Source organism: Hemiscyllium ocellatum (genome assembly GCF_020745735.1).
Source record: "Hemiscyllium ocellatum isolate sHemOce1 chromosome 27 unlocalized genomic scaffold, sHemOce1.pat.X.cur. SUPER_27_unloc_23, whole genome shotgun sequence".
In the NCBI taxonomy this organism is placed as follows: domain Eukaryota; kingdom Metazoa; phylum Chordata; class Chondrichthyes; order Orectolobiformes; family Hemiscylliidae; genus Hemiscyllium; species Hemiscyllium ocellatum.
Genome location: NW_026867491.1, coordinates 39,463 through 56,967, shown reverse-complemented (window position 1 = coordinate 56,967; position 17,505 = coordinate 39,463). Strand labels below are relative to the sequence as shown.

The window sequence follows — 17,505 nt, the reverse complement described above, 5'->3', positions numbered from 1 at the left end:
CCTCCTAAAACGAACATGCAAGGACAAATTCCATCCTAACAGTACTATGGGTAATTTAGCATGGCCAATCCACCCTAACCTACACATCTCTGAGCACTATGGGTAATTTAGCATAGCCAATCCACCCTCACCTACGCATCTTTGGATTGTGGGAGGAAGCCGGTGCACCCGGAGAAAACCCTCGCAGACGCAGGCTGGAAATGTGCAAACTCCATAGGGACAGTCGCCCCTGAGGCTGGAATTGAACCCGGGTCCCTTGGCGCTGTGCCCACTAAGCAACCCCTTATAATCCGCCTGCGTTAAGATCCTTTTGTCACCTGGATGAATGTTACAGGGGGGAGCGGGGTTTAAGTCTTCTCTGAGCTGAGAGAGGACACAGGAGATGCTCCTCATCATGCTTTCATGTGTCACGTTGTATAATTCTTAGATTTTACATGCAAATGTCTAGTTGGGGTTAGAATTCTTGTAAATATAGACAAACCGAAACACTTGTTGAGACATTTCACCAAACCCCAAGTAGGCAATTGACATGCCCGCCCCTGAAAAGAGAACCTTTCGTGGGGTCAGAGTTGACATTGAGAATAGCGAAATGAACACTGTCCCCGTCGTGTTTGTACTTTTGCTGACAGAAGGGCAGTTTGCAGTCAGCAGGCACTGTGGGACTACAGGCTGCGGGCCAGGTCTGCGCTCGGGAGCGTAAATCCCAACGGGAACCAGAGGCATTGCTAACGTTTAAGCCAGCTGAGCTGAGCAAGAAAAGGCTGCGACCCTGTGCTTGAACTGATCAGCCGAAACTTTGGAGAGAGGGAGGGTCTGACCCTTGGGAAGGGTGCTGGCGGGGTGTGGGCGGGAGGTGAACCTTTGCAATGTCCAATCAGAAGGCTAAGTGTTAAGATAACAAGAGCCGATATTTAGCAGTCGATAAGTGCAACATGTAAGCAGTTTGTTCATATGCAGCTCAAAGGCTGTCCCCAAAGTTAAACTTAGCAGGGCGCCTACCCACTCAATCCAGTTACCCACCCCATTTCAGGGTGGATATGTGAACTATCACTAATTTTGGTTCTTCTAACGAATAAAACATTTAAACCTAGCTGTTCAGGAAAGCAAACAAGTTTAAAACTACAGCTATGCTGCAGTTAAACTCAATAGACTTAGAGCAAAATACATGTTCCCTGAACGCAGTTGAAAGTTAACATCGTTGTATTAGATGTCGGAATATCTGTTTAAATGGAGCCGTGAGCTTTCCCAATGTAGACAGGGCTCCTCGAAACGTGGCAGTGTCCCCCCTGCAGCTGCAGAGCGAGACAGGAGAGTTTGTTTTTGTGAATGAGCAGTTGTAGCGCGAGGTGGCTGTTGCTTGGTGACGGTGAGGCTCCCCCGGCCCCGCCCATCCCCCCGTGCAGACGTCACGCGGGGGTGAAGGCGGTTGGGAGGAGAAGTCGCTCGAGCGGGGAAGCGGCGGCCGTTAGGAAAATGGCGCCGTGCGGCCCGGGGCAGACCCCCGTCACTGGTCACCGCCGCCTTCCTGGCGCAGCTGCTGTGTCACGGCCACACCGGCCGGCTGTACAGCAGGCAGGAGCCGGTGACCATTCTGGAGGCGGATGGGGTTAAGGCCCTGTTTGGGAACTGGTCGGCCGCCTGGGTGGTGGAGTTCTACTGGTCGTGGGGCGGCCCCTGTGTCAACTATGGGGCCACCTGGAAGGTACTGGGCCCGGGAGGTGAAAGGTGAGGCAGGTTGTGGGGGGGACGGAGGGGAAGGAATGTGGGGCCTGTCCTGTCATAGTCACATTTTACACTCACTTTCCATCTGCTTTTACTGGCGCTTGTGCTGTTTACCCCTCACTGTGTTTTAATCCTTGTGCTGTTTACCCTTTGCTGTTACTTGTGCAATTGCTGAGGGTAGTGTGTAAATACTAGTGAAGGATACTATGCACCAGCATGTATATGTTCCTCAGTTATTGAAGGGGCAGGACCTGTTGAGAACGGTTAGTAAAGCAGGTTGTGCACTAAGCCTTGTTAACATGGATATGTTCATTGGAAAAGTTGACTTTTTATTATTTAGAGTCGTAGAGATTTTCAGCACGGAAACGGACCCCCTCAGTCCAACCTGTCCACGCCAACCAGATATCCTACATTAATCTAGTCCCCATTGCCAGCACTATATCCCTCTACACCATTCCTATTCATATACCCATCCAGATACTTTTTAAAGGCTGTAATTATACCGGCCTACTCCACTTCCTCTGGAAGCTCATTCCATACACACACCACTCTCTGCAGGGAAACATTGCCCTTCAGGTATCTTTTATATCTTTGTGGCCTCACCCTAAACCTATGTCCTCTAGTTGTGAAGGTCACCCCAACACGGAGGAAAAGACTTAAAAACATTGAGCAGCCAAACAAATGCAAAAGCAATCAAATATCAAGCCACATGGGGGAAAAAATATCGCTCTGCCCTTTTTGATCTCCAATAGACATTTGGAAACTGAAAATCTGTCAATAACACCAGCATTGCTACAGAGCATATTGTGTACACTCCTCGGTGTCAACAAGCAGGGCACATGTTTGCCAGTGTCACCAAAACATTGGGCGTGTTCCTCGCTGTCAGCAGAAAAGGGGCAAAACCTACTTTTGATGGACAAAAAGGCTCACTGGAGGACCAGAAGGAGACTTGTCCTCCTGCCATTCGGAGCTCCCCTATTGGTGAACGCGGAAGTTGGGCCATGAGGTTCTGAAGTTCCTGCCCCTCCCCTCTCTCAATGAAGATTGAGCTTCACTCAGACTGCAGCTTCCTTCCTCTGTCCAACATCTGTGTGTACAGCATTCTCTTTTCTCACCCCCTTTTCCATTTACGTTTCATTCTGGGGTTCAATTGTTGACTTGGAGCAACTGAAAGGAATGGGAGTGAATCCAGTGAGGGGACAGACTCTGGAAAAATTAGTCCAAGCCTTTGTCTCAATTGACAAAATAGACAGGCAGGAGACTGGAAGAATGCAGCAAGCCAGGCAGTATCAGTAGGTGGAAGAGTTGAGGTATCTGGTGGAACCCTTGTTCAGGATTGGGGGTGGGTATAGCAAGAGCTGTGGAACAAGGGTGTGCTGGGGGCAGGGTGATGAAGTGAGGATAGGTGGAGACAGGTAGAAGGTACAATAGACAATAGGTGCAGGAGTCAGCTCTTCTGCCCTTTGAGCCAGCACCACCATTCATTATGATCGTGGCTGATCATCCTCAATCAGTATCCTGTTCCTGCATTATCCCCATAACCTGGTTGGTGAATGGGAGGAAGGAATCTAGTTGGCAGGGAAGAGTGGAAAGGGCTGGGAAGTGAGTTGGGGGATGGGATGGGAGATTATTTGAAATTGGAGAACTTAGTGTCGAGTCCTCCGGGCTGTGGACTGCTCAGACAAGATGAGGTTTTGTTCCTCCAATTTGTCAGAAGGGGAGTGGGAAGGGGCATTAAAATGGGTGGAGACTGGGAAGTCCGCTCAGCCTCTGTGGACCTGGCTGTGATGCTCGGCAAACCATTCCCCAAGTTTACGCTCGGTCTTCCTGACGTAGAGAAGACCATAACTGGCAAAGCACAGTGGGTCGAGCAGTAGGACAGTCATAGTTTGAGGCACAAGCTCTTCATCAGGAATGATGCGTGGATGTTCAGAGGGGCATCAGCGTCCTTCTGTGCCAGTTGTCAGACAGGTGCAGCAGGCAATGAGCAAGGCAAGTGGCATATTAGCAAGAGGAATTAAGTTCAGAAGTGGGAATGTCTTCCAGCAGTTAGGAGGTCATAGAATATATTCAAGGCTGAGTTCACGTGATTTTTATGTGGATGCTTGTGGGGGGAAGGCAAAAAAATGGTTGTAAGACCAGTATCCAGTTTTAAGACAGTTCCAGAGTCAGACAGCACAGAAACAGACCCTTCAGTACAACTAGTCAATGCTGACTATGTTCTCAAACTAAACCAGTCCCACCTGGCAGTGTTTTGGCCCATATCCCTCCAAACCTTTCCTATTCATGACGTTACTGTACCTGCATCCACCACATCCTCTAGACATATAGTCCTCACGTGAACTACTGTGTAAAAAAAAAATTGTGCCCTTCAAGTCTTTTTAAAATCCTTCTCCTGTCACCGTCAAAATTTGCTCCCTAATCTTGAAACCCCAACCCTAGGGGAAGGACACCCTTTGTTCACCTCATCTCTCCCCTCATGATTTTATAAACGTTGATAAGGTCACATCTCCACTTCCAATGCTCCAGTGAAAAAGTCCCAGCCCATCCACCTAGATGAAGGTAGAATCCTGTCCCTCAGGATTCCCTCCAACAATGTGCCCACCACTGATGTCAGGCACACTGATCTATAGTTCCCTGGCTTGTCCTTACCACCCTTCTTAAACAGTGGCACCACGTTAGCCAACCTCCAGTCTTCTGGCACCTCACCTGACATGCACAGTATGCTCTATGGAGATGCTGTTTTTGATGGATTTAAAGTGTCCAAATGCCACAATTTCTCCCCCACTCACTTGACATAACCGTGTAGGCTCCTCGCTATTTGATGTTCATGTTACTTAGAACCCTCATGATCATATCAATCTCAATGAGGTCACCTCTCAACCTCCTGTGCTCCAGTGAAGACAGTCTCAGCTTCTCCTTATAACTCAAACCCTCCAGTCCTGGCAACATCCTGGTAAATCTTTACTGGACTCTCTGTAATAGTATTCTTCCTATTACAGGGCCACCAGAAGCCTTCTCAGTACTCTACAAGTGACTTCACCAACATCCTGTACACCTTCAACATGATGTCCCAACTCCTTTGTTCAATGGTGTGAACAATTAAGGTAAGTGTGCTGAATGTTTAACATCAATCTACATTTGTCAATATATCATATCAGTTGCATGACACTGTGACCTTTTGCTCTTAACTCTGCGTCTTATGATCCTGCTCCACAGCTACCCGATGAAGGAGCAGCGCACTGAAAGCTAGTGCTTCCAAATAAATCTGTTGGACTATAACCCACTGTTGTGATTTTTCAACCTTGTCCCACCTAGTCCAACAGCAGCACCTCCACCTCCTTTCTAATGAACACAGCCCATACCTCCCAGTGCTGCCAGTAAACTGCCGATGAAATGATGCAGTGCCTGCACTCCTGAAAAGTTTATAATTTCTAACGAAACCAGCTACTCATTCACTGCTCCATCTGATACACGACTTTGGAAACTTAGTGCAGGAGGCTGCAAGAAATGAGCAGCTTTAAAACAAAAACCGCTTGGAGCTTTCAATGAGAGCCTGAGCCCAGCAGTACGTTCTGGTTACCTTTATTGTGGCCCAACATTGTTACAGCTGCAGATGCCCCCAGCAAAAGGGCAGAGAAAGAGTAGCTGTGTTTTAGACAGCTCAACAACAGGGGGAGGTGCAAGGGGCAGGGCAAGGCCAACAGCAGGCCCCCGCACTACGCCTGCGTTGCCTTGCACAGTTTACAAAAATCCCTTCCCCTTCAGAGACTCCCCAGTGTGGAAGCTGGCCACTCGACCCAAAGACTACACACCGATCCTCCAAAGGGTAACCCACCATGCAATTCCCCTACCCCATTGCTCAACATTTACCCCTGACTAATGCACCTAACCTGCACATCCCTAGGCACTATGGGTATTTCAGTTCTGTCAATCCACCTGAACCTGGACAACTCGTATATGCCAACCAGATATCCCAACCCAATCTAGTCCCACCTGCCAGCACGGGGCCCATGTCCCCCCAGTTGCCTTTTAAATGTTGCAATTGTATCAGCCTCCACCACTTCCTCTGGCAGCTCATTCCATACACGTACCACCCTCTAAATGAGAAGGTTGCCCCTTAGGTCTCTTTCATATCTTTCCCCTCTCACCCTAAACCTATGCCCTGTAGTTCTGGACTCTCCCATCCCATAGAAAAGACTTTGTCTATCTATCCTATCCATGCCCCTCATGATTTTATAAACCTCTATAAGGTCACCCCTCAGCCTCTGACGCTCCAGGGAAAATAGCCCCAGCCTGTTCTGTCTCTCCCTATAGCTCAAATCCTCCCGTCTTGGCGACATCCTTGTAAATCTTTTTAGATTAGATTAGATTACTTAGTGTGGAAACAGGCCCTTCGGCCCAACAAGTCCACACCGACCTGCCGACGCGTATATCACCCAGACCCATACTCCGGGGGTTTGCAAGGACTGCCACAAACACTACGTAGGACAAACAGGAAGAAAGTTAGCCACCAGGATACACGCACACCAGCTAGCCATAAAAAGACACGATCTTCTATCCCTTGTAGCCCAACATACGGATGAAAGAAAACACCACTTCGACTGGGACAACATCTATCCTGGGACAGGCTAAGCAAAGACATGCCAGAGAATTCCTAGAGGCCTGGCACTCCAATCACAACACCATAAACAAACACATAGATCTAGATACCATCTATCAACCCCTCAGAAAATGAACAGGAAATGACATCACCACAAACCCCAGGAACCCCATCCAGGCCAAACATATAAATCGAAAGCAGGAGACAACAGCTTCGCTTCACTTGGAGGTCGCCACTGATGATGTTCCCGAGCCAGGTAATGAAACGTCTGGATATCAAACCTACAGCTCAGCGAGCAAACCTACACCCTAATCCTCAACCTGAGCTACAAACCTTGCAAAGTAGAATGTATTTGCAAACATCATGCTGCAAATACAAACCCACCCCCATGGATGATCTATCTCGTGTGTGCATGAGATAGAGAAACAGTCTATTTCCATGCTGTTTATCTCTATTTGATAACCGTTGCTTTATTTCTGTTGGTGTAAATGTTGTTGTAATTCATAGCTGGATCCTCATAGGTGTAAGGGTGACAGAATTCCTCAAGTAGGGCATTGGAAGATTCCTGGGAGACCCCTATTTCTGGTTTACTTCCTCATGAACAAACATTAAGCACGTGTACCTATTTATTTACGATTTTGTTTTATTTTTCTTGTTCGATTCCCTGCTATGACTACACCTTGTATTAGGATAGTTGACAGGCTGGGAGATTGTGGCTTGGGTCTTGATTGAATATTTTATCGTTCCAGAAGTTATAAAAGGCGGGGTCAAAGCTTTAGCAGAAATCCAGCAGAGCTGAGAACAGACCGACATCTTAGTCTGTGGGAACAGGGAGATCAACAGAGGATAGAGAAATCAGGTCCTGAAACCAGACCACCCTGTGATCAGTGCTTTGATTAGAGGCATCCTTCTACATCAGTCAATGCCAGTTGTCAGACAGGTGCAGCAAGGCAAGTGGTATATTAGCAGGCTGAACTGAGATTAGAAATGGGGATGTCTTCCTGCAGTTAGGGAGTCATTGAATTTATTCAAGGCTGAGTTCATCTGATTTTTGAACAACAAAGTGTAGATTTTTATGTTGTGTGGATGAGGTGTGTTTTTTTGTGGTTTATGTTTTGGATACAGGAAGAGTAGACATTTTTAAAGTGGAAGGCAAGAAAATGGTTTTAAGACCACGACAGAACAGTTATGGTCAGACAGCACAGAAACAGACCCTTCAGTCCAACTATTCCATGCTGACTATGTTCTCAAACTAAACTAGTGCCACTTGCCAGTGTTTGGCCCATATACATCCACACCTTCCCTATTCATGTACTTATCCACATGAATTTTAAACGTTGCATCTGAACATGTATCCACCACTTCCTCTTTACATTCACTCAATACATGAAACACTCTGTTATAAACAAACTTTTCCCAATTCTGTCCATTCCATGGATTCATTCTCTTTCCTTTCAGTTGCTGCAAGTCATAAATTGAAGCCCAGAATGAAATAAATGGAAAAGGAGTTGTGAAGAGAGTACCCTACTCACAGATGGTTGACACAGTAAGGAGGGTGCAGTCTGGAGCAAACCCAAAATGTCGATTTTCCTGCTCCTCGGATGCTGCCTGACCTGCAGTACTTTGCCAGCACCACTCTAATCTTGACCCTGATCTCCAGCATCTGCAGTTCTAACTTTCTCCTGTAAGAAATCAGCAGTTTTAAACCAAAAACCTGTTGCAGTTTAAAGCTCTCATTGAGAGCATGAGCTCAGTGTGAAGTTCAGGTAATCTTTATTGTGACCCAACTTTGTTACAGCTTCAGAATCTCCCAGCAGAAAGGTGTAGAAAAAGTAGCAATTTTTTAAAAACAGCTCAAGGTCAAAGTGCAACTCCTCACTTTCTTCATTATTGGTCACCACTGAGTTGTCCCTTTGTAATTGGATCCTTGATATCGCCTTAACCTGGAGGAAGTATTGCCTCACTCAGCAATTTCAACCTGTATCCAAGTAAGTTGGATGAGCAGCATAGAGTCAACCAGACTATTGTGGGTCTGGAGTCATGTGTAGGCCAGAGCGGGTAAAGGATGCAGCTGGGACGACTGCTCTAATAACTGCTCAAGTCTTCCCTAAAGAACTGAGTGAATCAGAAGGGGTTTTTTTTCCACCCCCACCCCACCGACAATAGTTTCACCGTTAGATTCTGAACTCCAGATTTCTGACCAAATTCCAATTCCGCCATCTGTTGTGGGAATCGAACTCGGGCGCCACTGGAACTGGGTTGATAGTCCAGTTGGTAAAGGCACTCGGCCGTCTTTCTTTCAATCCTCCTGCAATGCCATGTGATCCCGCTGGTAGGTCAGCAAGGAGGCAGCCTGGGTAAAGGCCTTCCCGCACTTGGGGCAGCTTAAGGGCCTCTCCCCCATGTGGATCCACTGGTGGGTCTGGAGGTTGGAGGAATCGCTTAAGTCCTTCCTGCAGTCAGGGCAGGGGAACGGCCTCTCCCCAGTGTGACTGCGCCAATGAGTCTCCAGGGCAGACGGGAAACAAGCCTTTCCCACAGTCGTCACACTTCCATGGTTTCTCCACGGGGCGGGATTCCTCGGGTTTCTCCATGGCCGAAGCTTCAGCCGCACAAACGCATGTGGAGCTTCTGTCCACCGTGAATTCCTCTTTCCAAACCGTAGAGCTGTTGCACGCTCCTCACTCAGTGCACTGTAATGGTAGGGTCTCTCATCCAGTCCCACTGATGCTGAAAACGTACCCAAACAGGAACCAAACAGCTTTGCTCCTCACAGAATCATAGTTGCAAACTGTTGCGGTCCCGATGGATTGGATTGAATGACTGTCAGACATGGATGTCAAAGTAAGGACTGCAGACGCTGGAGAGTCAGAGTCAGAAAATGTGGCGCTGGAAAAGCACAGCAGGTCAGGCAGCATCCGAGGAGCAGGAGAGTCAACGTTTTGGGCATTAGGCCTTCGTCTGTTGATTTTGAAACTTCCATCTTCAGATCCTGAAATGTAAAAAGAGATTACAAAAGTCATCACTGTCAGTGCAGGGTAGAAATTCTGAACAAGCAATTCTACTTTCTGCGGAAAGTTCTTTTCTTTTGTTATTTCACAAAATTGAAAGCACCATCCCACTCTCTCTCCCCCTCTGTTCTCACTCTGATCTAACTAATTCCCCTGAAGGTGCTGATTCAGGATCTTCCAGGGGCAGAAAAGCAAAAACGTCAAGACTGACATCTCTCTGAATTTTGGATAACTCCACCTGAAAGTTAATATCTTTCACAGCATTGGGATACTGCTGAGAGGGGTGGAGGTCTGATTTTGGGAAGTAAAAAAAAATAATGAGTTTGTGCCAATCCCTTCCCTTCAGAGAATCCCCAGAGTGTGAAAGCAGGCCACTCAGCCCCACAAATCCATACCGACCCTCTAAAGGGTAACAGGCCCACACCTATTCCCCTACCCCCTATTGCTCAACTTTTACTCCCTGATTGGTGCACCTAACCTGCACATCTCTGGGCATGGTCAATCCATCCTAACCTGGTCAAAAGTTAAAAATCACACCACCAGGTGAGTGTTCAACAGGTTTATTTGGAATGACTCGCTGATCCTTCAGGTGGTTGTGGAGAATAAGATCTTAAGACATAACTTATAGAAAAACATTATCGCGTTCTGCCACCGAAATGATATATTGAACAAACCTGGACTGTCAAGTCTTTTATCTTTTAGACTGGATTGCAGCTATCATTCACATGTAAATCCCAGACCTTCTTGCAAGGCACCTTATCAAGATAACTCGAGGTTTTATAGCAAAATGTGACATCTCAGTTCACATAATGCATTAAAGGTGTGAGGTCAGAGTCTGTCTGTGTCCCAGTCTTGAGTCAGACTGGTTCTATTTCCAAAGTGTAATATTTTGTAAATTACATGGATTGACTGCTTACTGATTGTGTATTTTTTGAGCAAAATAGAATGTATCTGCAAATATCATTCTGCAAATACAAATAGAGCCTTATTTCTGGTTTACTTCCTAATGAATAAACATTAAACGCGAGCACCTATTTATTTCTAATGTTGTTTCATTTTTCTTGTTTGATTCCCTGCTGTGACTACACTGTGTCTGGATGGTTCACAGGCTGGGAGATTGTGCATTGGGACTTGATTGACTGAATGTATTATTGTCCCAGATGGTGTAAAGACAGTTTTGGGGGGGGGGGGGTGGCCAAAGCTTCAACACAAATCCAGCAGAGCTGAGAACAGACCGACATCCATATGCCTTTTAAATGTTGTAATTGTGCCAGTCTCCACCACTTCCTCTGGCAGTTCGTGCCATACATGCACCACCCTCTGTGAAAAGATTGCCCCTCAGACCCCTGTTAAATCATTCTGCTCTCACCTCAAACATATGCCTTCTAGTTTTCTTGGACTCCCCTACCCTGGGGAAAAGACCTTAGGTTTCCCCCCCTATCCATGCCCATTACAAAGGTCTATAAGTTTACCCCTCAGCCTCTGATGCTCCATGGAAAATATCCCTGGCCTATTCAGCCTCTCCCTATAGCTCAAATCTTTTCTGACCCCTTTCAAAGTTTCATAACATCTTTCCTACAGTAGGGAGACCAGAACTGAACGCAGTATTCCAAAATTGGCTTAACCAACATCCTGGACAGCCACAACATGACCTCCCAACTCATCTACTCGATGCTCTGACCAATAAAGGCCATCCTACCAAATGCCTCATTCATTATCCTGTCTACCTGAGACTCCACTTTCAAGGAACTATGGAACCTGCACTCCAAGGTCTCTTTGTTCTGCAACACTCCCCTTAACTCTGTCAGTCCTGCCTGAATTGCTTGACCAAAATGCAACAACTCGAATTTCTCAAAATTTAATTCCATCCACCACACTTTGGCCCATCCGATCAATTCTAATTTATAGCAAACCCTCTTTTCTCTCTCATTCCCAAGCTGAAAGTCTCCAATCCACACACACTCCCTACATTCTCATTTTGCTGACCCCAATCCCTGCTGTACCTCATCCTGAATGGTCTGGTTCATGCTGATTAAAAGACCCACAATGGGGGGGGGGGGTGTCGGTCTAATTGAAACATACATAATCCTGAACAGCCCAGACAGAGTGGATGTTGCGAAGATGTTTCCATTGGTAGGACAGACTCAGACCAGAGGGCAGCGCTTCGAGTAAAGGGAAGTCCTTTTAGAAAGGAGAAACTTCTTCAGCCAGAGAGCGGTGAATCTGTGGAATCTATTTCCATAGAAGGCTGTGGAGGCCAGGTCACTGGGGATATTTAAAACTGAGACAGATAGGTTCTTGAGTATCAAGGGGATCAAGGGTTAAAGGAGAATGGGGTTGAGAAACCTAGCAGCCACGATTGAATGGGGTGATTAGACCTGATGGACTGAATGGCCTAATTTCTGCTCCTCTGACTTAGGGCCTCTTGCTGTCCTGGACACAGAGTGAGAGAGTTGGGAGCAAGACTAGGCCATTCGGTCTTTCAAGTCAGCACCAGCATTGAACAATTCATAACTGGATATGAATATACCTACAGCTGGGTGGATAGGCTGGGACTTTTTTCACTGGAACACATGAGGTTGAGATGTGACCTTAAAAGGAGGCTCATAAAATCATGGAGGGTAGATGAGGTGAACCGCAGGTGTCCTTTCCCTAGGATGGGGGTTTCAAGATTAGGGAGCAAATGAGGAAGGTGAGTGAAGAAAGATTTTCAAAAGACTGGAGTAGCGCCTTTTTTTTGAGAGTAGTTTGTGTGTGGAATCAATGTCCAGACACGGTGGTGGATGTAGGTACAGTAACAAGGTTTAAAAGACATTTGGATAAGTACGTGAATAGGAAAGGTTCAGAGGGATATGGGCCAAATACACACAGGTGGGACTAGTTTAGTTTGTGAACACAGTCAGCACGGTTTAGTTGGACTGAAGGATCTGTTTCTGTGTTGTCTGACTCTGGAACTGTTCTAAACTGGGCTTAAAACCATTTTCTTGCCTTCCGCAATAAACATTCACTTCTTTCTTGTTCAAAAATCAGATTAACTCAGCCTTGAATTTATTCAAATGACCCCTAACTGCAGGATGACATCCCCATCTCTGAACTCAATTCCTCTTGCTAACACACCACTTGCCTTGCTCATTGCCTGCTGCACCTGTCTGACAACTGGCACAGAAGGACGCTGATGCCCCTCTGAACATCCACGCATCATTCCTGATGAAGGGCTTGTGCCCGAAACTTCGACTGTCCTACTGCTCGGATGCACCTTGAATGAATCTACCGTCCCTACCTCTGCTGGCAATGCGTTCCAGGCACCTATCACCCTCTGAGTAACGTACTTTCTGTGTGCATCTCCAACATGATGTCCCAACTCCTGAACTCAGCATGTGAACCATGAAGGCAAGTGTGCTGAACACCTTCTTCACCCCCTTCTACCAGTGATGTAACTTTCAAGAACAATGAACCTGAACACCTCCATGTCTCTGTTCTACAACATGACCCAGGGCCCTACCATTACCTGTTCAACTCTTGCCCTCCTTTATTTTAGCAAATGCAACCCCTCACTTGTATCCATTCCTCTCTCATACACACACGCGCTCCCTCAGACATACACACACACCACCCCCTCAAAACTCTCACCCTCTCGCAGACTCATACTCCATCACAATCACACTTTATCAAGCAGGCACACATGCAAAAACACACTCACAGCGCACAAACACACACACACACACACTTCCCTGAAGGGAGTTTCCCTGAAACGTCAATTTTCCTGCTCCTCAGATGCTGCCTGACTTGCTGCTGCACCACACGCTCGATCCTAAACTTATTACCCTCTAGTTCTGGACTGCCCCATCCAAAGGAAAATACCATGTTTATTTACCCTATCCATGCCCCTCATGATGATATAAAAGCGTATAAGGTCACTCCTCAGACTCTGGCAAGCTATGGAAAAAAGTCCATGGGCGGCATGGTGGCACAGTGGTTAGCACTGCTGCCTCACAGCGCCTGAGACCCGGGTTCAACTCCCGACTCAGGCGACTGACTGTGTGGAGTTTGCACATTCTCCCCGTGTCTGCGTGGGTTTCCTCCGGGTGCTCCGGTTTCCTCCCACAGTCCAAAGATGTGCGGGTCAGGTGAATTGGCCATGCTAAATTGCCCGTAGTGTTAGGTAAGGGGTAAATGTAAGGGTATGGGTGGGTTGCGCTTCAGCGGGTCAGTGTGGACTTGTTGGGCCGAAGGGCCTGTTTCCACACTGTAAGTAATCTAATCTGAACTTCTGTCTCTCCTCACCCAGGTAACCAAGACACATACCTGAGGTCCCAAAGTCTGCTCCCTCGCTGGATTCACTCCAGTTGCTACAAGTGAGCCTGCTCCGTCATTCATTAAGATCATGGCTGATCTATCCATCGTTTCATCTTCTCCTCCCTGCACTGTCACAAGGAACCCCTTAATTCCCCAACCAGGCCAAATCCCACCCAACTGTATCTTGAATATACTTAATGAAGCTGCCTCTATTGCTTCCTTAGCCAGAGTATTCCCTAGATTTTGATGAAGGGCTTTTGCCCGAAACATCGATTTTCCTGCTCTCCGGATGCTGCCTGACCTGCTGTGCTTTTCCAGCACCACTCTAATCTAGACTATTCCATAGATTCACAACCCTCTGGGAAAAGCAGTTCCTCCTCATCTCTGTCTGAAAGCTACTCCCTCTAACCTTGAGGCCTCGTCTCACCCACCAGAAATTACTGGACAGGCTAGGGCTTCATCCCCACAGTGCAATGACATTGGGAAGATGTTTCCATTGGTAGGAGAGACTAGGACCAGAGGACACAGCTTTAAGAATAAAGGGAAGACCTTTAGGAACAGAGATAATCGATGTCTCCTTTTCTGCCGACAGTGAGGAGCATGGACAATGTACTGGTGACACCAGCGAGCAGGTGCGCTGTTGTTCACACCGAGGAGCAGACACAATGTGCTCTGTGGCGATGCTGGTGTTATTGACAGATGTTAAATGTTCAAATGCCAAGAGGAGAAATAAAGGGTAGAGCCACAGTTCTTTTTCCCCATGTGGCTCAACATTTTATCGCTTTTGTCTGGCTGCTCAACATTTTTTTTAATGTCTTTTCCCCAGAGTAGGGGTGAGGTTCACAACTACAGGGCATAGGTTTAGGGTGAGAGCAGAAAGATATTAAAGGTACCTAAGGGGCAACTTTTCCATGCAGAGGATGGTGCACGTATGGAATGAGCTGCGAGAGGAAGTAGTGGAGGCCGTATAATTACAGCATTTAAAAGGCATCTGGATGGGTATATGAACCAAGTGGTGACAAATGGGACTAGATTAAGTTAGGATATCTGGTTGGCATGGACAGGTTGGACCAAATGGGTGAGTTCATGTGCTGTACATCTTTATGATTCTAAATAATAAAAAAAGTATATTTTTCCAAATACCAAACTATCTCCATGTTAACAAGGCTTAGTGCACCACATACTTTACTAACCATTCTCAACAGGTCCTGCCCCTTCAATAACTGAGGAACATATACATGCTGGTGCATAGTATCCTTCACTAGTATTTACACACTACCCTCAGCAATTGTACAAGTAACAGCAAAGGGTAAACAGCACAAGGATTAAAACACAGTGAGGGGTAAACAGCACAAGCGCCAGTAAAAGCAGATGTAAAGTGAGTGTAAAATGTGACTATGACAGGACAGGCCCCACATTCCTTCCCCTCCGTCCCCCCCACAACCTGCCTCACCTTTCACCTCCCGGGCCCAGTACCTTCCAGGTGGCCCCATAGTTGACACAGGGGCCGCCCCACGACCAGTAGAACTCCACCACCCAGGCGGCCGACCAGTTCCCAAACAGGCCCTTAACCCCATCCGCCTCCAGAATGGTCACCGGCTCCTGCCTGCTGTACAGCCGGCCGGTGTGGCCGTGACACAGCAGCTGCGCCAGGAAGGCGGCGGTGACCAGTGACGGGGGTCTGCCCCGGGCCGCACGGCGCCATTTTCCTAACGGCCGCCGCTTCCCCGCTCGAGCGACTTCTCCTCCCAACCGCCTTCACCCCCGCGTGACGTCTGCACGGGGGGATGGGCGGGGCCGGGGGAGCCTCACCGTCACCAAGCAACAGCCACCTCGCGCTACAACTGCTCATTCACAAAAACAAACTCTCCTGTCTCGCTCTGCAGCTGCAGGGGGGACACTGCCACGTTTCGAGGAGCCCTGTCTACATTGGGAAAGCTCACGGCTCCATTTAAACAGATATTCCGACATCTAACGGAACGGCCTCATATCTAAAGGGGGAAATCTGCATTTTAAAGGGACATAGACATTTTAACGGGTATTTCCGCAAATACAGAGATGTAAATGGACGAGATTACATTTCAAAGGGATGTGGCACATTCAAAGGGATATCTTAATATGTAAAGTGACGCAGTTATATCTAAATGAATCTACATTTCGAAGAGACGTTGCCCTATTTATAAGTAGAGACAATCGGTGTGAATTCTGTCTGTGTCCCAATGTTGAGTCAGACTGACATTTTTCTTAGAAAAGCTCTGCACTTAAATTACATTCTTGAGAAGGTAATTTACAGATTAGAGTGTCGGTTAGGGAGGATTGGCCGTGCTAAGTTACCCATAGTGACCAGGGATGTACAGGTTAGGGTGGATTGGCCATGGGAAATACGGAGTAAGGGGTGGGTATGGATGGGATACTGTTCAGAGGGCCAGAGTGAAATAGATGGGCTGAATGGCCTGCTTCCACATTGTCGGATTTCGAGACCCTCCCCACAAAGGGGCATTTTATCTACAACTATCTTGTTCAGCCCCTTTCAGAAGTCTGCTGGTTTCAATAGAGGTATACAGCACAGAAACAGACACTTCGGCCCAATTCGTCCATGCCGACCAGCATTCCAAACTCAACCAGTCCCACTTGCCTGCATTTGGCTCATATCCCTTTAAACCTTTCTATTCATCTACCCATCCAAATGCTGTTTCAATGTTGTCACTATACCTGCATCTACCACATCCTCAGTAAGTTCATTCCACATGCAAATCACCCTTTTTCAAAATGTTGCCCCTCCGCTTCCTTTTAAATCTCTCTCCTTACATTTAAAAAATAATGCCCTCCTAGTTTTGAGTTCCCCTACGCTAAGCAAGAGCCATTTTCTACTCACCTTACCTCCACTCCTCATGATTTTATCAATCTCACTGAGGTCACCCCCCAACCTGCCGTGCTCCAGTGAATAAGGTCCCAGCCTCTCCTTATAACTCAAACCCTCCAGTCCTTATAACATCCTGGTAAATCTTTATTAAACTCTCTCTCATAGTATTCTTCCTCATACAGGGCCACCAGAACTGTACTCAGTACTCTGAAAGTGGCCTCACCAACATCCTGTACAACCTCAACGTGATGTCCCAACCCCTCTCCTCAGTGGTGTGAACAATGAAGGCAATGTTGCGAAATGCCGCCTTAACCACCTTGTCTACCAGTGACACAACTTCCAAAGAATTATGTACCTGAACACACCGCCCGTCTGTCTGTTCTATAACACGACTCATGGCTCGTCCATTAACTGTACAACCCCTTGCTTTTATTCAGCCTCTCTCTCTCACACACAGACAGACACACACACACACACTCCTCAATGCTCTCTCTCACTCGCAGCCTCATACTCCATCACTCTCACTTTCCCAAGCATGCACACACACACTTCTGCGCATTCTCATGCACAAACTCACATGCAGACACACACACACACACTACTCTTTGGGGTGAAATTGTATTGGCAGAATTATATTTGCAGATACATTCAATTTTGTTCAAAAAGCACACAATCTGCAGGCAGTCAATGCATCTAATATTTTACAAATTCCGACTTTGGAAACAGAACCGGTCTGATTCAAGGTTGGAATACTGACAGTCTCAAATCTCACACCTTTAATACATTGTCTGAGCGGAGATTTTTTTTTAATAAAATCTTATGCCATCTCAAGAACATTGTTACATATTAATGAACCAAAGCCCACACCCATTCTAAGAGATGAAGACTATCTAAGTTTGTTCAATATATTCTATCAGTTGCATGACACTGATCTTTCGATATAAGTTCTGTGTCTAATGATGCTGTTCCATGAGGCTTGTGTGTTGATGAGGCAAGATGGTACAGATGAG

General features: G+C 46.9%; 1 protein-coding gene and 1 long non-coding RNA gene across 3 annotated transcripts in view; one reads left to right on the top strand and one right to left on the bottom strand.

Annotated features, from left to right (window-relative positions):
* The window catches only part of LOC132807763 (gastrula zinc finger protein XlCGF57.1-like), a 38,476-nt gene that overhangs the window by 15,962 nt on the left and 5,009 nt on the right, over window positions 1-17,505 (bottom strand). The window contains exon 3 of the mRNA XM_060821768.1: window positions 8,643-8,778. Coding sequence (XP_060677751.1) covers window positions 8,643-8,778 — 136 coding nt within the window. The remainder of the gene's footprint in view (window positions 1-8,642; window positions 8,779-17,505) is intronic.
* Window positions 1,454-10,313, top strand: LOC132807774 (uncharacterized). Of its 2 annotated transcripts, none has more exons than XR_009642001.1 (3): window positions 1,454-1,725; window positions 4,725-4,829; window positions 6,293-10,313. It is a non-coding gene; the product is annotated as an uncharacterized LOC132807774 (long non-coding RNA). The 2 variants fall into 2 exon arrangements; XR_009642002.1 differs by lacking the exon at window positions 1,454-1,725 and adding an exon at window positions 2,674-2,811.